Raw genomic sequence first — 20,846 nt, 5'->3', positions numbered from 1 at the left:
TGTCTTCCCCTTTCAACAATGACTCAAGCTGAATAATTTTTTTTCTCCTTTGCTTTTATTGATTTGCTCACTTTTTTTGGCACTTACATTTTCTCATGCTGGTTATTAGACCGTTTTATTTCAAGTGTTTAATCTTTAAGGTGTTTGAAGCAAGGATCGTTTTTAGTTAAGGGCAGTATGTCTTCCCTGTTAAGCTCAGGCTTTGCAGCTGTGTCAGAGGCACAAAATTCAGTTCCCTGGTGTATAACCAAGGGCATCGACGCCATACAATTTTTGAGGCGTCCTGAGAAATGCCCGCAAAGCTACAGGCTCTTAATGATATAATGGTTAGCCATTGTTTTCATTTCCTCCATTTCCCAAACAACAGCCTTACACGGTGCAGGCATTCAACTATTACTTGCTGGGAGGGCTTATGCTAGTAAGTACATTCATGCTAATACATTAGCTTCATCTGTGTCTGGACGAATAATGTGATTAACTATGACCTTTAAGCTGCTTGGATTACCAATGCAGGACCATTCGCCGTCTAGATCCGCAAGGTCCAATTTAACTATCTGCAGTGCCAAGAACATGCGATAATCTTCGCTGTCCAATAAAGCAGCCATTAGCTGCATGTGGTCCCTGAGCTCTTGACACCGCTAATGCGGCCGAAACCGTAACACCCTCATTTTATTTCATGTTTAACAGCACTTCCTGGAGTACCGGGTTGGACAGACAAGGATAGCTCCAGAACCAAGTTCGAACAGTCCTCCTTTTAAGCTGTGAAGCACTCCTCTTAGGGATTACGCTCATTTTTGTGCTCCCGTTTCCCTTCATGGTATTCGAGGGGCAGCTTCCCAGGGCCAGGTACGGGACATCGTCTATAAAACCCGACATCTCCCACAGCCCGGGCAAAGCGAGGCAAACATCAAATGGCATGAAGTCATCCCACTAATTTTGCGTCTAGCCCTCGGGCACGGTCTGCAGGGTTGACGGGAAAGCAAACCAGGCGACAGGCGTGGCAAAAATGTGAGCGAGCCGCAGGGCCACCGCGCCGGGCTGCCAGCCCGCCGGAGTCCTCCCACGCTGGGCGCTGCGGCCACCCCAGGCCCGGCGCGTCCGGTTCCGGTCCCCAGGAGACACACCCCGAGAGTAGCTTCCCCTCAGAGTCCCCAGACGAACCCCGACTCCTGCCGGGTGGCTAGAAGCCACCACCCCTGCCCTCAACACCCAGTCCTATTCCTATGTGCTTGCTCTCAACACAATAACTGGAGGAACGCGACAAAATGGCGGCGAAGCCGTCGGTGCCGACCATAGAGAGGACCTCCGCTGCGGAGAGAGCGCCGCAGGTCTTCCGGCGTAGAACGGGCAAGCGGGGGGGGGGGGCGGGTCTTCAAGTGTCCGTCTAGGAGCACAGCGCGCAGTCTCCGTGGTGCTGGTTCCGCGGAGCCGGGTCACGTGACCGGCGAAAGCCGTCGCGGAGGCGAGGGGGTGGAGAAATGGGCGGGAGGCCTGGGGGATAGCTAGAGACCCGGCGAATACCGGGTTGTCATGGAGTCGTGGGGCCCGGCTCGCGCATGCGCCGGCTGACCCGCCGGGCTGGTGGTGGAGCGGCGACCCTGGCCGTAGGTGAGACAGGCAGGGCTTCGCTTGACTCCGGGCACGGCGGTGGTTGTTGTGTGGTGGGGGAACTGGGATGGCGACACTGGGAGGCTGGGACTGGAAGCACCGAGAAAGCAGGTGGGAGAGGAAGGAGAGCGGAGTAGACACAAAGGAGAACCAGGACTTTTGGAGAACGGGGGCGCCAAATATTGGGAGCAGAGGAACTCGCCATCCCTGGCTTGCTTCTAGTCGGTGTGCTGTCAGGGTCGGGCCCGCGTGGGATAGGGAATCTGGGGTGAGGCCGAGACGGTGTGTTTGTAGGGAGGGGCCTCGTGTGAGGGGGCAAGTGGTGTGAGTCCCTTAGGGCACGTGTGCCCTGGCCTGGCCCCGCATACCCGGGCTCCTGCGGGAGGAGAGCCTGAAGCCTTGCCGGGCTGTAAGCAGAGGGGTCTGGGAACGGGCCGGTTGGTGGGCATGAGGGCTGCTTACCGAGTGAGTCAGCCCAGGTGAGTGAGTGTCCAGGATCTTCATTTAGGAGCTATGCCCGGACACAGGTTGCACTGTCTATTCCGGAGGCCTTCGGTCCCCCACTTTAGGCCAACTAGCCAGGCGTGGTGCCAAAGAGAGAGGGTTGTGAGGAAGAAGGCGGCTGGATAGTGCCAAGTAAGAAGTCAGTGGTTAGTGGGTGGGTCGGGCAGTTTTGCTCTGTTTGTTGCCCAAGTCCTGGCAATAGGCATTGCCTGAGCCTTTGCCCTGGCGACTGGTGGTATGCCAGTCACGGCACAGTCCTGTGGTCTGCCCAATTCTGCCCTGTTGAGTTGGCAGGCTAGCTGATGCCTGGAGGGAGTGCATGGTGCCTGGCACAGACGTCATGTGGGCTGGTGCGAGTGGGTAGGTGGGCACTGTTCCTGTGAGCCCCCTTTTAAAGTGTGGTCTGAGGACGTTCTCGAATCCCACAGCCCCCTTCGAAGGAGGATGGAGAGAGCCGTGGGAAGCCGTGCGACTGTGTGGTGCAGAGCAGGATCTTAGCCAGTTTTGGGGAATGGAGAGGAGAACGAAGGAGAACATGAATAAGAGACACATAGGCAGGTGCAGTTTTTCCGCCACTAAAATGCACATTCGCCTGGAATGGTAATTCTGAGAACGCAGATTAAAAGAAAGGAACTTCAGAGAAAACCTACTAATCCATTTGTAAAAGCTGTGGTTTTATGGCCGATAAAGGATCTACTTTCGATGGCCTTACCACTTTATTCTAAATAAGCCTTTGCTTGGGCCTTCACCTCACACCTCTCCGTGCACGCATGTCATACACGTGACACAGCATGTCGTACACGTGACACATTTAAAGGGAGCATGAGCTCGCTCTCAGGAATGTTGCCAAGTAGCTGTAAAAGGGGAGCCCTCTGGTGGCTTTGTATCCCAAACTCCAAACTCCCCAGAGACAGTGGGTCACACCAGCTTTTAATTCAGTTGATGTACGTGTCCCAATGGCTTCATCTTAGAGTATGGGGTATATTGGGCTAGACCTGAAATTTAGATCTTGAGGTGATCCTGGTGTTTGGAGATGCAGTCTTGACTGTCAATACCTGCATTCCGGTGTTTTGACGACAGCGAAACTGCTTTGGCTTTCAGAGACGTCCAGACTGAGATTTGTTAGAATTTATTATTCTCTTGAATACCTCACAAGTCTGTTGCAAAGATGAAAACAAAATAAAAACAGAACCAACAACTCTGAGGTTCTAGCGACGAATAATGACGCTAATTCAAGACTGAAAAATGGAAGTAAGCCCCAGGTGCTGTGGAGTACTTCCGGGAATGTCCTGTGCCAGTTGATATGAGCCTTTGTGCTGACTGAGCTCCCAGATTGAATTTTGCTGTATACTGTCCGAGTGATAACCTTTTGGATAATGTGTAGCAAGTATATTCAAATGAGGTCCAGTTAGGGTCGCTCTGCTGTGTGGGAGCATCAGTTAGTCCTCATGCGTAGAAAGCCATAGTGGCTTCCTGTCTTTGTCGGGAAGCAGAGAGATGAAGTGGCGGGTAAAGACCACCTATCCCATTTTCAAATGCTTGTAAGTAACTTTATCATAACATAGTACTGAGGAGGGAAAAATAAAACCCTCTTGGTTTCTTGAGGTTTTAGCTTTTGCCGTTTGTGTGGTCCTGGGCTTAAGGGGTGCTGGTGGGAAATACCACCGCTCCGTTTTTTCTGCCCAGGGTTTCTTCTGTTGTGTATGTGAGCCCACTCCCTCCCAAAGAAGGGAGGTGGGTATAACTTTGGTACTCCTTCCCACATGGGCCGGCTCGGCTGTAACACTAAGGCTGTCTTCCTGCTTAAGCAGAACTTTATCAAGAAGACAGGCTTTCATATTTTTAATCATTTTTTTTTGCATCCAGAATAGATATCTTGCCATTCTAAAGCCAATTGTGTGGGTTTTGTTGTTTTTATTCCCAATTGCCACCAGTTCCCTAGAATCTAAAATTTTAGAATGTAACAGATTTATCAAAGTTTCTGTATTTTGGTTCTGTAGTCAACATTACCCTGTAAATTCTCTGTGAACCAGAGTAACTTCCTGTGTGTTTTTCTGTAGTTCCACCGACTGCATTTTTTTTAAACAGTACTAACATTTTATTAACTTTTCTCATTGTCTAGTCACGAGGGTCATAGAAGACTAATTTGGGATGTTTTTTCTAACATGCCTGTAAAATGTCCTGTGTCTAGTAAGCTAGCCTGACGCTGTCTCAGATTCGTAATTAGCTGCATCTGACGTGAGCTGCCCTACCCTGGGCCAGCAGCTAGGGTAGACCTTAGTCTGCATGCTGTCCAGAAGCCACATCTAGTTTCCTTTTCAAGAAGGCTTTGCTCATTTTTGAACAGCATTAGTTAAGGAAAATTATACTAGATGCATTTCTTGGGTTTTCATAGGCTCCTGCTTTAATTAGGGATATGGTTTTACATTTTAGTCTGCTTTTTAAACAGGGTTGCCCAGGCTATCAGACATCATCGCTGTCCAACAGAGAAACATTGCCTTTGGGCAGTGCTCTGATCAATGTGACAGTGTCATTGCTTGTCATTGTGTGGGACTGGTAGAAGAGTGGTTTGACCTGATCTGGATGAGTGACTGCAATGGTCTATAACATGGTCCCAACTTTCCTAACGCTGTGGCCCTTTAATAAATATAGTTGCTCATGTGTGGTGACCCCCAACCATAAAATTACTTTTGTTGTTACTTCATAGCTGTAATTTTGCTACAGTTATGAATTGTAATGTAAGTATCCACATGAAGGATTCTAATATGTGGACCTGTGAAAGGGGTCGCGACCCACATGTTGAGAACCTGTGGTCTGTATGTATATGAGCAAGAGGTTACTCACGGTAGCATGGAAGCATGTGTCTCCTGTTTCATTTCACCGTGAGTCTTCCCTCTAGTTCACTAGGTCCTGAACTAGCAGAAATGTTCAGGTATGGCTTCAGGATATTCCAGGCACAGTGCTGCTTGGCTGAGGAGCTTGGAGTCCTAAGTAGACTGTGAATTAAAGCATCCCCAGACTTTGCTTATGCCTGCCTAGTTTCGATATTACTCTTTTCCTTTGTGGCATCCTGTTTTCTTATCCCCAAAGTGTCCCTTGTTTTTGTTGTTTTAATACAGGATCTGGCTAGGTAGTCCTGGCTGGCCTAAAACTCACTGTATAGACCAGGTTGGTCTCAGACTCACAGAGGTCCACCTAACTTTGCCCCTGAGTTCTGGGAGTGTGCCACCACTTCCACTGTCCCCTAGTTAATATCCACAGTCTTTCCAGCATGTGCAACTTCAAGGCCTGTCTGTCCTGTGTGTCTGCTCTTCCCCCACCCCATTGTCAGTTTAGGGTATCCTCGTGCTCCAGATTCCAGCCGCACGGCACTGTCCTGGTGCTCCTGACCTTTAGCCTCACTTCTTCATAGCTCCTGTCAACTTAACCGTCAGTTGTGTGAATACTTGTTTAATATCTGTTCCTCTCTCTCTAGATCACAGGCTGCAGGAAGGATATAAACACAATTGTTCTAGTCACAATGCCCAGTTGATAGGAGCACTTGATACATGTTTTTTATGTATACATGTGACTGAATGTGATGTATCTGAGCTTCATTGAGAAATGGGATTAGGGCTGAGCAGGATCTTGTGAAACTTGAGAACAGAATTAGCAGCAATGAATGTTACATACCCTTATGCAATTTAAGCACTTACCTTTTTAAAATTTTATGTATATGGAGTGTTTTGTTTGCATGTATGTCTGTGTACAACTTGTGTGCCTAGTGCACACAGGGCATTGGATCCCCTGGGACTAGAGTAGTTGTGAGCCACTATGTGGGTGCTGGGAATCAAACCTGCTCCTAACTGCTGAGCTATCTTTTCAGCCCACTCTCCGTAAACACTTCTTAAATATGACGTTTATTGTAAAAGTTTTTGCTTTTTTGTTGTTATCAAACTTAGGCCTTTAGTATACTAAGTAAGCATTCTACTACTGAGCTATATTTTCAGGAGTGTAAAAGTTTTGTGTTTTTTTTTTTAATAATTTCTTTAGCTTTTATTTTATGTGCATTGGTGTGAAGGTGTCAGATCTCCAGGAACTGGAGTTATAGACAGTTGTGAACTGTCATGTGCTGGGAATTGAACCTGGGTCCTCTGGAAGAGCAGCCAGTGCTTTTAACCACTGAGCTATCTCTCCAGTCCCCTTGTGGGTTGTTTTGGGGGGGGGGTTATTGTTTTATGTTAAAAAGTAGTATATAGGTGTCCAGTGAGGTAGTTCAGCAGGTAAAGGTGCTTGCCACCTGGCAGCCTGAGTTTGATCTCCAGGACCCATGACATGAAAGGATAGGCCTAACTCCTACAAGCTGTCCTTTGACCTCCACACATGCATCATGGCACATGGGGGCTCACTCAAGTGTATACACATACACAAAAATAAATGCACTAAGCATAAAAAAATCTTTTGAGATCGTATGTGTAATTATGCATGCGTGTCTGACATTGGTACTCTGCTCAGTACTTCATTCTGAGAACTGTAAGTATGGCTTTAATCATGCAGAGGTCTACCGGGAAAGCACCCTTGCTGGTTGCTGTTACCTCTCCTCTCCTCAGGGAGGAGGGCAAGTTTATTTGGTTACCCATTCCAAAAAGGCTAATCAAATGTCCCTTTGTTAGCAGTTCACAAAGCTTCCACTGAATGTGGTTTGTGTGCCTTGAATTCACAATGGAAGCAGAGGGCAGCAAGGGGATGGTGAACCTCCATTTGGGTGGAAACCTTTCTGTTTAGTAAACTTGAAGCTTGGTCAGCCAAGACCACAGGAGGTGCTCCTACAGTGGGTGAGGCTAGCATCCTTTGCCTTCCTTTCTTCACCTTTTGGCTCACCTGGCTCACGCTCCAGGTAATGACTTCTTATGTCACTGCTGTTTTCATAGAGCAGTCCATATGCGAAGATCGCCTGTGGTCCAGCTCCCAGCACACTGACCATGGAGAGGAAAATGCCATCCAGAGAGAGCCCTCGAAGGCTCTCTGCCAAGCCAGGCCGCGGCCCAGAGGTGAAAAGAGGAGCTCGACCGCTCGGCGTGGTGGCTGCCGACTCAGACAAGGACTCTGGCTTTTCAGGTTAGCAATATCTCACTCTTCTGCCTTTTACTGAATGATTTGTGTGGAGACATTTCTCCCTGAAACTCATTTGTGTAAGAAAAATAAAAAGCTTTCACACGCAGGATAAATAACCCTCTGAGCTGTTAAAAACGGCAATTCTGAAAGCAAGGGGTGTTGGTGGTAATTCTGGTATCTCATGGCATATATACATCAAGGCTCCATGGAATTAGTTCTGAAAAAATAATTTGCTGTTCTTTTCAATTTAGACTTTAAACTTTCTTTTTCCCTTTTAAAGAATAATTTGTTATGATTTATTTAACTTTATTTTATGTGAATTGGTGTGAAGGTGTCAGATCTCCTGGAACTGGATTTTCAGACAGTTGTGAGCTGCCATGTGGCTGCTGGGAATTGAACCTGGGTCCTCTGGAAGAACATTCAGAGTTCTTAACCACTGAGCCATCTCTCCAGCTCCTGACTTTTAACTTTCAGTCCTACATTTCAAACTGTAGTTACTAGAAAAGTTATTTAAACGTGGACTGGAAATACAGTTCAGTTGTGGAGTGCTTGCCTAATATGCAGGAAGTCCTGGGCAGGGTCCCCAGCACTTCATAAAACTGGGTGAACTGGCACACGCCTGGAATCCCAGCTCTGGAAGGGAGAAACAGGAGGGTCAGAAGTTCAGCGTCATCCTTAACTACATATGAGTTCAAGGCTAATCTGAATTACATGATATTCTATCTCAAAGACAAGTGTTTTTAAAAATGGTCAGAATTCTGTTGCATTAACTCCTTTTTCATATCTTTTTGCCTTGTAACAGCATGAAGGTCAGTTAAAAGTGATGCAGTCATGTATTATGTAATGAGAAGCTGGTCCTTATGGGATTTTTATCTTTGTGTGAACATTGGAGTCTACTTTCATAAACCTAGATGATACAGCCTGTTACATAATTAGGCTATATGGTATAGTCATCATCTCATATGTGGCCCATCATTGGCTGAACCATCTTTATGTGGTAGGCCAATTATGATTTGTTAACAGTTGCCTAGAAAGTAATTTTGCTATACTTAAAAAAGTCCCCTCCTAACAGCTTTTCCTAATAACTATACACTTTGTGTTTGGACTGTGATCCGTCTAGCCCAGCTGTCAACTCCATTAGAGCTAAGAAAGCAGAACAGGAGGCTGGAGAGATGGCTTAGAGGTTAAGAGCACTTGCTTCTTCTGCAGAGGACCTGAGTTCAGTGTCCACACACACATCAGGTGGTGCACAGCCACTTGTAACAATAGTTCCAGAGGTCTGATTCCCTCTGTGGTCTCTGAGTACACTTGCATGTACTTGGTGAATGTTTATACAGACAGACAAACAGACACACACATATACATAAAGGGACGTAAACAAATCTTTGAGAGAGGATGGTGGAATATGTCTTTAATACCAGGACTTGGGAGGCAGAGGCAGGTGGATCTCTGTGAGTTCCAAGTCAGTCAGGGCTACATAATGAGGCCCTTTCTCAAAAAATAAAAACTAAACACCCCCGCCCCCAACCAAATCTTTTATTATCTTTATCATCATTTCTATTATTTGAGACAGGGTCTGTCTATTTAGTCCTGCCTGTCCTGAAACTTACTGTGTAGACCAGACTGGCCTCAAACTCAAACTCACAGTGATCTTCCTTCTCTGCTTCCCAAGTGCCAGGGTTAAAGGCATGCACCACCACACATTGGCTCAAAAGAAAAAAAAATCTTTAAAAAAAAGGAAAAAGGGCTGGAGAGATGGTTCAGTGGTTAAGAGCACTGATTGTCCTTCCAGAGGACCAGGGTTTAATTCCTAGCACCCTCATGGAGGCTCACAACTGTCTGTAACTCCAGTGTTAGGGGACCCAACATCCTCACATAGACATACATGCAGGCAAAACACCAATGCACATAGAATAAAAATAAATAAATTAGATGGGTGGTGGTGGCGCAGGCCCTTAATCCCAGCACTCGGGAGGCAGAGGGAGGCGGATCTCTGTGAGTTCGAGACCAGCCTGGTCTACAGAACTAGTTCCAGGACAGGCTCCAAAACCACAGAGAAACCCTGTCTCGAAAAACCAAAAAAAAAAAAAAAAAAAAAAAAAGAATGATAGTAGGGCAGCCGTCCAAAGCCTCCCTCAGAATGGCTGCCTGCACCCCCACCTCAACCTCGTAATCTCCTGCTGAGCTTCTTCTTTCCAGGGCTGAGGGTAGTACTACTCTAAATATTGAATTAGTGTCAACAGTATTGTCCCAGGAGATTCTCAGCATGATGCCAGGGGATTGGAGCTTTTTCTAGGGAAAGGTTTATACGTGTTACCCAGACTGCAGAGACAATCCACTCCTGTAACTGCCTTACTAACTTACACTGGGAAACTCTGCTGTCAGGAAATCGAGGACTCTCCACCTCTTAGATTGGTATGTTTCTGTCTAGTAGGCATGCTGAATGAGAAGCTCAATTATAAATAGAATATTACTCAGAGAGGGACAGCACTGACCCAGGGGATTAGAACAGAGGAATTAGTGTCCTGCCCAGGGACAGTCCAGGGAAGGGTGAGCCAGCCTGAAGTACTTTGGGTTCCCTTCTCTGAATGGAGTTGCTTACCAGGTTTGTTGTACCATGAAGCCCACTTGAAACATCTATTAAAGATTTAGCTTCCTAGACCCTCCTAGAGATTCTGGTACTGAGGCTGGGGAAGGGCCTGGAAAGTGGGGCCTATAAAACAAGGTCAAAGGTCTGGAAAACACTGAAGGGCTTTTTTCTCTTTCAATATCACATTTGCCTTTTGATCTGATTCTAGATCATAAAGGTAATCCATGCTCATAGTAAAAGTCTAGTCACTTGGGGAGTCAAAGAAGGAAACAAACCTCACCCACAGTCTTTCTGTTTCTAATTCCCAGGACCATTGGCATTTAGCTCTGTCTTCTAAAGTCTCCAGCTTTGTCAGGCCGGTTGTTTGAATGAGTACAGTTCTACACAGAGTGGTGGTAAAAGTGGCCACCCTCATTCCTGTTTGAGGAGGCAGTGCCAGTGAACACTGGTCACTCTTGGGCAGGTTCCAGGGACATGGTTGCTGCCTGAATTATTCCAGTTGCCTTGGAGATGATGGAATTCTCACTTGGTCTTAGCCAGAAGCCTGGTCGAGAAATACTTCAGTAAAATTTGCAGAACCAAAATGGATGGTATTTTCTATATTAGTTATTTTTCCAAATTTATTTTGAGAAATTTCAAACCTAAAGGAAAGTGAATGAGTCCCCCACAACAAGGATGCTTTCTTTCAGATCCACTAAGAATTTTTATTTTTTCTTTATTCATATCCTCCCCATGCATACATTGACTTAACTGTTTGAAAAGTAAATTTCAAACAATGAGTATTTCATCTCTAAATTTTTAGTATGAATCTCAGAAACAAGGGCATTCTTCTATAGAATTATAATGCTATTATTATATCCAAGAGTCAACCCTGATTGAATTCTCTCTGACCGCAGTCTATCTGGATTTTTCCCATTGTAATGTCCTTATAGCTATTTGCCATTGAGAAGTGTGCATTGTATATAGATAGCCTGCCTTTTTAACCTTATTTAACCCAGAATAGCTTCCCATCTTTTCTTTCTGTTATGACATTTACATCTTTGAACAAGATAGGACTGTAGTTTTATAGAATGTCCCGCATTCTGGATTTTCTGATAGCTTCTCCATTTGGAGTCATTAGATCACTGCATTGTTGATGTTGTACATATCCCAAAGCACAAGAAAACTGTTAAGTTAGTCTCATTTTTTTTTCTTTTTAAAAAATACTTGGTTCTTTATTTGTATGTATGTGTCTCTTTTAAGTTTGTGCACTGCATACATGCCGGTGCCTTTGGGGGCCAGCAGAGGGCATCAGATCCCCTGGAACTAGAGTTATAGAAGGTTGTGGCTCATCTGATATGGGTACTGGGAATTGAACCTGGGTCCTCTGTAAGTGTTCTTAACTGCTGAGTCATTGCTCCAGCTCCCATCCTCATTGCTGATGGTACTCTGATCTGTAAAAGGAGACTGCACTTCAATTTCCCAGTTGTCCAGACCCGAGTAATCACACAAAAACTATATTAATTGCAACATTGTTTGGCCAATGGTTCAGGCATATTTCCAGCTAGCTCTTACATCTTAAATTAACCCATTTCTGTTATTTTATATTTTACCATGAGGCTCATGGTACTGGTAAAGATCTGGCATCTTTCTTCTTTGGCGGCTACATGGTATCTCCTCGACTCCACCTACTCTCTATATCTCTGTTCTGTTTCCTGCCTGGCTTTACCCTGCTAAGCCATTGGCCAAAATGAGCTTTGTTCATCAACCAGTAGAAGCAACACATATACAGAAGGACATCCCACATCACTGATCCCTTGGTTAAAAGGTACTATGTACCAAATTTCTTTATTGTAAAGATAATCTTTTAGTTGGGCCTAGTGGTACATGAACCTCTTGATAAATATCTTTCTGATCACATAGTCTTTGCCAAACTGCACAAGATAAAATTGTTGATGTTTACATTTATTTTAATTACTTTGGACTTGGAGTCCTTCTGGCTCAGCTTCTAGAGTGGTGGGATTGTAGGCACATGCTACCACACCTGGTTTGTTCTTCTCTCTCTCTCTCTCTCTCTCTCTCTCTCTCTCTCTCTCTCTCTCTCTCTCTCTCTGTAGTACTCATGTATCCCTGACCTCAAATTCACTATGTAGCCAAAGATGACCTTATATTCCTGATCCTCCTGCCTCCATCTTTTTTTTTAAAATATTTATTTATTATGTATACAATATTCTGTCTGTGTGTATGCTCAAAGGCCAGAAGAGGGCACCAGACCCCATTACAGATGGTTGTGAGCCACCATGTGGTTGCTAGGAATTGAACTCAGGACCTTTGGAAGAGCAGGCAATGCTCTTAACCTCTGAGCCATCTCTCCAGCCCCTGCCTCCACCTTTTCAGTGGAGGCATGTACCACCAGACCGAGCTTATGTGGTTGGAGATGAACCCTAGGGCTGTGATGCCCAGAAAGTTCTCTGTCAACTGAGGTCCACATTAGTTAACGTTTAGAATAGTCCAAGAAACCTCTGTAACAAGGTACAATCATCTCTTGGTTTCTTCTAGCATGCACCTGGCTGCATTCCTTTTATGTGGAATTCATATAGGGAGAACATTTGTTTTATTTCTCATCACCACAACCAAAATATCTGACAGAAAGGTTTATGTTGCTCATAATAGTCTCAGTCAATCCTTAGAGGTGGAAGGTAGGCATAGAAGCTTCGTCTATGGGGGTAGAAGTGTGTGGCAGTGGACCAGGAGCAGAGAAAGCAGGCCAGAGTCAGAACCTGGTACAACCCACAAAGGCCTGTCTCAGCCACCTACAAAGCCTTCAAAATAGAGCCATGCACATCCCCCATCCCCACACATGCAAAGTGTAACAAAAAAGTTGTTAATATCATAAAATAAAAGTAATCATCTCACTTTGGAGTCTTCCACTCATTCCTCATGTACTCTGGGGCCGAGTACTTTCACAGAAACCCTGACTGATGCAGGTTTCTAAGGATCTGAAGAAAGTCAAGCAGAGTGATTAGACTTTTAGAGCAAGAGCAATGGTTGTTGAATATCCAGTGAAATTTCCACCTCAGAAAACTCATAGAAACACCTGTCAAAGATGTTCCTTTCTCTTTTAGGGAGTCCATGGCTGGGTTACGAGCTGTTAGCCTAGAGCCCACGTGAACTGACCATTTTTCTGCCCACCAGATGGGAGCTCAGAGTGCCTGAGCTCTGCAGAGCAGATGGAATCAGAGGACTTGCTGAGTGCCTCGGGCTGGAGCAGAGAGGACAGGCTGCAGCCCAACTCCAGAGCTGCAAACAGTGCCTTCCCCGCGCTGTCCCCGATGGTGATCATGAAGAATGTGCTGGTCAAGCAGGTGAGGAGGACCTTTGCCCATGGAAGTTTCTGTGCCTTCCTGTGCAGACACTCCCGCTGAGCAGGAGGAGGTTTCAAAAACTAGATAGAGTCACACTGATGGGGACTTTCCTTCTGGGAGAGAGTGTTACCTTTCAACTACTGATGCTGTTTGTTTTTGTTTGTTTTCTGATTTAAAGTTTTGACTTTAAGATTTATTTTTTAAATTGTATGTATGTTCTGCAAATACTCTACCATGCTTCCTCTGACCTGAAGACACCTAAGTTCACATGTACACATAATATTACTTAATGTGTACAGACACAGAGAGAGAAAGGGGGGGAAGAGAGAGTGGGGGAGAGAAAGTGAAGAGTGGGAGAGAGAGAGAGAGAGAGAGAGAGAGAGAGAGAGAGAGAGAGAGATGCCTAAAAACAAAAAATAGACGTACATGAGTCAGGGCTTACGTTGTCAATGTGTTACCTTTGGATTTCTAGTTTTACAGGGACCTTGACCTGCTATAGTAATGTATAATGGAACCAAGCCAAAAAGCCACTCCAGCAGTGCATTCTAACGTGAGGTGGAGCTCAGGGGAGAAACAGAAGGGTTTGTTGTTGTTGTTTTCTTTCCCAGCTCCGGGCACTGAAACTGAGCCCTGTGTATGTTAGGTGAACACACACCATCATATTACATAACAGCCCTGGAAACCTTTTTAATTTGAATTGATTTGGGAATTTAGGAGTATAAGAACATTTATAAACCTGCACAGTAGTGTACTCCTGTAATCTCAGCACTGGAGACACGAAGGCAGGATTGTAAGTTAGAGGGCAACCTGACATACATAATTAACATTGTGCCAAAGATACACTTCAAACAAAGAAACACAGCAGGAAGGACATCTTTGCTCCAGCAGCAGAGGCAGTTTTTAAGCTAGAGACACACCTTGGTGACAGGGCAGCTCTGTGGGCTGAGGATGGCAATGCCAAAAGGGTGTGAGTCCAGTGGGTGATTGTAAGTCTGTGAGTAGTTTGAACTGGGCTGTAGTCCAGAGCAATGACCATCATGTTGTTGTTATCTAGATGTGAAACACAAGTGGATGAAAATATTAGTTAGGTTATAGGGTCTGCGATTGAGAACTCATTCATAAAAATATGGTTAAGTTAGAATAAGTGATTTAAGTTGGACAACATTTAAACTTATAGTAATTTACTCTGAAAATAGATACATTTATGTATTGGAGTATTGAGAATCTGGTTTTGGTGTTGACCCTTCCCATCTTAGCTGAGGTTCTAAGAACATGGCTATAGCATAGCATGGCACTCCCTTAGTGTTCGAACACTGCCTGGCCACTTCTGAAGAACACACACCGAGGTCAGCAGCGTGGGCAGCTGGTGAGTTCTGGACAATCATTTGAACATTTTGCTCGGTAGATCCATCTCAGCGGGAACCTCAGCTCTCCTCACTGAAAGGAGAGAACATAGAGACAGGGAGTAGAGCCCAAGTGAGATTGCTCCAGCTCACCAGTGATGCCTGGCACCTTTGGGTGTCTACTCCAGGCTCTTTCCCTCTCTGGTTCTCTTTTGCCTTCCTTGTTACTCCTGTGGCTGTGTCGACAAGCCACACAGGTTACAGCTTAGGGTGGCTGCTCCAGGACGTGCAGGAGGGACACAGGACAGCTGGCAGGCTGCTAGGGTGGTTAGGAGCTAGGAAGCTCAGTGACAAGCTAGCCTCTTCCAGGGTTTTTTTTCTTTTGGGGGGGTGTATCTTTGTGTTTTGAGACAGGGTCTCCAGTAGCCCAGGTTGATCTTGAAATTCTCCTGTAGCTGAGGATGAATTTGAGCTCTTGATACTCCTGCTTCTACTTCCTGAATGCCAAGAAGATAGGCATCTGCCACCATGCCAGGTCTTATGTGGTGCTGGGGTCCAATACAGGACTCCAGGCATGCTCAGCAAGCATGCCAGCAACTGAGTCGAACCCCAGCCTGAGCTTAGCATCTCTTAACTTTGCAGGAAATTGAGCTCTCTCTGTTTTTGTTGCCTCAGCTGTGCCTTGACTGTGCCACTATTTCATCTACCTCCAGTTTCTCTATCTGTAGCTCAGTAGTTAGGAGCACTTGTTCTTCCAGAGGACCCAAGCTTGGTCCCAGCACCCCTGTTGGACTGTGGCACCCTGGGCACCTGTACTCACCTGCACCTACCTAACACAGGCACACAGACAGAATTGAAAACAAAAATAAAACCCCAGATATTTTTTCAAGTTTTCCCTTAGGAAAATATTTTTGTGCTTGCTTTTGGATTTGGTTCTCTTTTGTTTTATTGTATGATATCAGATAAGTGTATTTTAGACCACTTCCTCCCTGTTCTCAACCAGGGCTCCCCTGAGCATGAGGGACACACAGCGCCCAAAGCATCTGTAGCTGAGCGTCTGCCTCCTTTGCCTTGGGTGAAAGCTGGGAGCTGCACGCCCCATCCTGAATGCAGTGCTCTTTTCCTTGCTTGCAGGGCAGCAGCTCATCCCAGCTCCAGTCCTGGACTGTCCAGCCCTCCTTTGAAGTGATCTCAGCACAGCCACAGCTCTTTGTCCTTCACCCGCCGGTGCCATCTCCTGTCAGCCCCTGCCATACTGGGGAGAAAAAGTCAGATTCCAGAAACTACTTGCCCATTCTCAATTCTTACACCAAAATAGCCCCTCACCCAGGCAAAAGGAATCTCTCCCTCAGCTCGGAAGAAAGAGGAGCGAGTGGGGTGCCAAAGAAAATCTGTAAGGAGAGACTGGGACCAGTCCTGTCTTCCAGCGAGCCAGCCAAGACTGGCCCTGTGCTCTCCAGTCCTTCCACTCCAGCCCCACCCAGCTCCAAACTCACCGAGGACTCAGCGCTGCAAGGAGTGCCCTCCCTGGGGGCCGGTGGGAGTCCACAGACTCTTCAGCCCGTGTCCAGTAGTCACGTGGCTAAAGCTCCCAGTCTGACCTTCGCTTCGCCCGCCAGTCCTGTGTGTGCGTCAGACAGCACTCTGCACGGCCTGGAGAGCAGCTCCCCTCTTTCGCCGCTCTCGGCCAGTTACAGCTCACCGCTCTGGGCGGCAGAGCAGCTCTGCCGCAGCCCAGACATCTTTTCAGAGCAGAGGCAGAGCAAGCACAGGCGTTTCCAGAATACCTTAGTGGTCCTCCACAAGTCTGGTTTGCTGGAAATTACTTTGAAAACCAAGGAGTTGATTCGTCAAAACCAAGCAACTCAGGTGGAACTAGACCAGCTGAAGGAGCAAACCCAGATGTTTATAGAGGCCACCAAGAGCAGGGCTCCTCAGGCGTGGGCCAAGTTGCAGGCCTCACTAACATCTGGATCCAGTCATTCAGGCAGCGATCTAGACGCATTGTCTGATCACCCAGTCATCTAGCACAGAAGCGTTTTCCAGTTACTTGGGTGGTTCTTTTGCACTCTATCTCCACTTGTTTTCCACAGCCTATTTAAGAGCTTTCTTTCTAAACTCACTCACAAAGCCACGTGCCAGTCCCTGGCTGCCATCTTAATCTGTGGTTCACGCACAGGTTAAGTGCATCTATGTTCTCTGAAGACCTCCAATTGGAGTGTCTCTGAGTCCCTTTTCCTTAGCCTGTGGCACTTAGCTGGATCTTGGGACAAAGGCGAGATAACTGTGGGTGTCTCCCAGCTTCCCACTCACTGTCCATGGTTCAAGGTCCAGTGACATAGATGAGTGTACAGAATGACACCCGTCAAACCAAGGACTCGGTGACCTAAGGAGCCCTTCACGGCCCGCCCTCAAGTATCTTACTCACAGAGAAAAATATGAGGCTGTGTTTAAATTCTACCAGGCATTGTGCCAGTTGGGCGAAACCTAAAATGCTTTGGGCACAGGTTGTGCCAGGGTGCAAGCATTTAATCACACGAGGCTTTGTTTCTTACACTTGTAAGTTGTGAGAGAAAGGGCAGAGCATCTGATTCACACATTGGTCATACATCAGATCTCACATAAGTAGGCATATACTTCAGATTTTTAAAATATAGACTGGATTCAGTACCATCTGGAATTGTGTTTGATGAATTGCTTCTTTGATTAAAGGGTCAGGGAAGCCAGCATTTTTTGTCACTAGCTGGAAGATTTTGTTAGTTCATACTTGAAATAGCACAACCTGTCTTACATCTAAAAAGCCTGAGACAGGACTGCAAGATGGCTCAGTGAGTAAAGGTGCTTAATGCCAAGACGGCTGAGCTGAATTTGATTCCCAGAACCTACAGAGTAGAAGGAGGGAACCCACTGCTGCAGTTTGTCCATCACACATGCACACACACGCTAGAAAAGTAAATGAATATAAAATTAAACAAGCCACCATCAACATTAGCAATCAGAAGCTTGAGATGGCTTCAGTGGGTCCTCAGGGTCTGGTGCAAGTGACCCTCTGCTGTCTCTTGTCTGTGCCTCACCCAGCTCTTTCTGTGGGGAAAAGTGACTGTGCTTTTAAGCTGAATTAAGTAAAGCCCCGAGGTTAGAAGAAGGCACAAAAGTCAGAGAGGATCCTTCCCTGTCCTCACGTCTGAGTTCTGTCCATCCCCTGTGGTGATGGGGAGCAGTGTGGCGGCCCTGTGTCTCGTGTTAGCTGTGGCAGCAGGGCTGAAGTGTGGTGCTCCTCTCAGAGGCTGACCTTAGGGATGGAGACTCTGAGGGTCCAGATGACACATTCTTCCCAGCTCCCCTGTGCTGGTAGCCATAGCCTAAACAGTAAAGAGTCAAGGGATTCTATCCTCTTGCTTAAAATTTTTATCCCTTAAAAATCTTTGTCCTTCGCAAATTGGTTTTATGACCAGCATCATCTTTCTGCACAGAGAAAGATGCTCATGGGGCTATACTAGATCCAGGGTTAAGGGTCATAGGGTTTTTTGTTTGTTTGTTTGTTTTTTAAGATTTATTTATTTATTATGTATACAATGTTCCTCCTGCCTGTACACCTGCACACCAGAAGAAGGCACCAGATCTCATTACAGATGGTTGTGAGTCACCATGTGGTTGCTGGGAATTGAACTCAGGACCTCTGGAAGAACAGCCAGTGCTCTTAACCTCTGAGCCATCTCTCCAACCCATGGGTCACAGTTTTTAAGGACTTGGTTGTAAGACTCAGGTTAACTCTACTGTGTTCATATAGACATATGATTTGGATATGACTAGTTGAAAAATAATCAACTTGGTAAAATCTCTTTACTCTCTGATCAGTGCAGAATCATTACCTGCTGTTTGTGCTCTGAAAGAGTTTCCAAAATCAGAGCCCGTGTCTCTGGGCAAACTCAGCTCCTTGTGATATGCCTCCCCACAATCTGTATGGTATCATAGCCACTCCACTAGGAAGCTTCCTTTTTGGCAGAATGTCTGGCAGGAAAACTGTAGAGACAGGTGCATTCAGAACAGCCTGGGCACCAGCCGCGAGTTTTACCGAGCGTCAGAAGGCTGGAAGCACTTGCTGAGAACCAAATGTACTCCACTGGAAAAGACCTCAGTGGAGCTAAGCCTCTTGGACTCTTGCTCCTAGATATGGCTTTTCATGTCCCTTCCTATCTCCATAAAAGACGATGAAAGCCACCGTAGATCTTCAGGGTTCGGTGGCAGGGAGGGTTACCGCTCCTCTGTGATCTTAGAGCCACAACTGCAAGTCTCTAGGCTGTGTTCTGTTCCTGGTGGAGCTGGAAGCAGGTGGACGCTAGTAGAGAAGCTAGATCTTAGAAGGAGCGAGCCTTTGAGGTCAGAGGCTAGACCAGCGTTTGGAGGAAGCCTGGAGTGGACCGGAAAGATCTTCGTTGGTTGCCCAAAGCTGTAAGTAGCAACAGCCCCAGTGGTGCATGCTGTAGGTCCTGATGAAGCGTTGTGCAGGGCTGTTGTTTTCCCAAAGTGAGAAGTCAGTTTTCGCTCAGGCCAGCCCATAGGAGAACCTTTGTTGGGTTGTATTGACAATATTGGAACACATTTAGAAAGGTTCCTGATTGAATTAGGTATAGAATTTACCGTCGTTTGTAATTTACTACATTGTTTTATGGATTATAGCATCATCTGACTTCTCTGGTGTGATTCCTCAGCACACAGTTACTCTTGCACATATACTGAAGTGGCTTTTCAGCCACAACCTCCTTAGGGTATAGACTTTACCAAATGTGAATCTTTTCAGAGCGTGTGAAGTTATATAGAAACTGGCTGTGAAATGTCAGAGGAAAAAAATAAAAGTCACTTACTTGAAAACTATTTGCTTTGTAACTGCTTGAGACTTCCAAGCATGGGGCATGTAGCCCTTGGTAGAGTACGTGCCCAGTGTGTGTGAGGCCTGGGCTCCACCACAGCACCTCTGCCTTCCTAGCCACTCCTTCATGACAACCTTTCGTCTAGGGTAATTGTGGATTGCTACAAAGTTTCAGACATCATTTTGTGTTATTTGGGATATGAAACTGGATGCTGGATATTGCAGACTGTTCAGACTTCGGTGCTGTGCACAGACAGCCCGAGACGTGTGCCGGCTGATCTTAGAGGTGGGAGACCGAGGGGACTGTCCAGTGGCCGCTCCATCTGGCACCACAGAGAACTTTAAATGACAAAGCTACAGCTGCATACTGGGAGGAAACAATCTGAAGCTCTTTCTACATCCGAGGTCCTCAGCAAGTGTGTTAGCCCTCTATGCTCTACAGGGAGACAGCTTCCCTGCTTCCCAATCCAGCCAGCAAATGCTTCCTGCATGTTTGGTGCTGGGAGTTTAACAAGTTTACTCTCATGGAAAGATCTGCAGGGTTGGCAGTGTAAAGTCCTCTAGAACTATTTCTGATCCACACAGTGGTCTGAGTGACTTTAAAATATGGTTGTAAGGCCACTAAAGTGAAATAAAAAGATAATAATAAATAATAAAGATTGCCCAAGAAGGCCTTCTGAAATAGAGAGACCATCCTTCTCCAGAAGTGGCATCCAGAAAAGGAGGAGAGACAAAAACTAGATGCTGTGAGGCATGGGAGAGCCCAGTTCCTTGATCAGTGTCTCCTCATCCACCCCACCCCATGGTTCCCATGAGAGGAAGCATCCAGGCATCTAGGGCTGCCTGTTGGTGAGCATCCTGTAAAGCTACATCTGATAGCCTCCACTACAGTTCATAGCCTGTTTTTCCATGTCTCTGGAGGCTGAACCTAGCGCCTCAGGCATGGCAGGCAGCTGCTCTGCCGCTGGGTGAAGTCCCGTCCTGCCAAACCTACTATTCCTGGTGACTTGGCTACATCATGTAGCCTCCGAGCTGACTAATGAAGCAGCAATTATCTCTAAGGTTCTCCCCAGCATTGCCGTTTATGAGGTCTGTGGCTGTGGCTCAGCAAGACTGCCCGTTGTGGTGGCCTGAGTCGACCACTGAGCCCCATATGCTAGAAGGAGAGAACTGGTCCCTGAAAGTTTTCTGACCTCCACATGTACACCATCATGCACACAGTCTCGCTCCAAACACACACACACACACACACAAGTGGAATTTTACAAGTTGATTCTTAGGAAAGACCTGTAGCTGCATTAGATGAGCCATAAGTAAAATCATCAGGCTAAAGAGGACGAACTTGAGGACCTTAGAACAGGGATTGATTACCTGTGCGGTAGTACGGTGACTTTATGTCAGTGTCGGGTCAGATTTCACCTGTGGTGTGACTCTGGACAAGCATGTTGTCAGTCTGCCGTTCTTAACCTTTCTCGTAAGTACCTGATTGCCGC

The 20,846-nt window shown here is 46.3% G+C and overlaps 1 protein-coding gene across 4 annotated transcripts; it reads left to right on the top strand.

Moving 5' to 3' along the window:
• Positions 1 to 1,365: 1,365 nt before the first annotated feature.
• Positions 1,366 to 19,358, top strand: Cipc (CLOCK interacting pacemaker). Of its 4 annotated transcripts, none has more exons than XM_050152414.1 (4): positions 1,366 to 1,608; positions 7,023 to 7,209; positions 12,971 to 13,140; positions 15,618 to 19,358. In XM_050152414.1, the coding sequence occupies exons 2-4, from the start codon at positions 7,074 to 7,076 to the stop codon at positions 16,509 to 16,511; spliced, it is 1,200 nt and encodes a 399-aa protein (XP_050008371.1). In that variant the 5' UTR covers positions 1,366 to 1,608; positions 7,023 to 7,073; the 3' UTR covers positions 16,512 to 19,358. The 4 variants fall into 4 exon arrangements, with proteins under 4 accessions (XP_050008371.1, XP_050008373.1, XP_050008372.1 ...); XM_050152416.1 differs by lacking the exon at positions 1,366 to 1,608 and adding an exon at positions 1,621 to 1,719; XM_050152415.1 differs by lacking the exon at positions 1,366 to 1,608 and adding an exon at positions 3,685 to 6,926.
• The last annotated feature ends 1,488 nt before the right edge of the window (positions 19,359 to 20,846 follow it).

The sequence above is a fragment of the Alexandromys fortis genome, unplaced genomic scaffold (genome assembly GCF_014885135.2).
Source record: "Alexandromys fortis isolate MF-2015 unplaced genomic scaffold, M_Fortis_MF-2015_v1.1 scaffold_47, whole genome shotgun sequence".
Classification (NCBI taxonomy): Eukaryota; Metazoa; Chordata; class Mammalia; order Rodentia; family Cricetidae; genus Alexandromys; species Alexandromys fortis.
The sequence above is the reverse complement of the archived record's forward strand: the minus strand, read 5'-3'. Positions and strand labels throughout refer to the sequence as shown.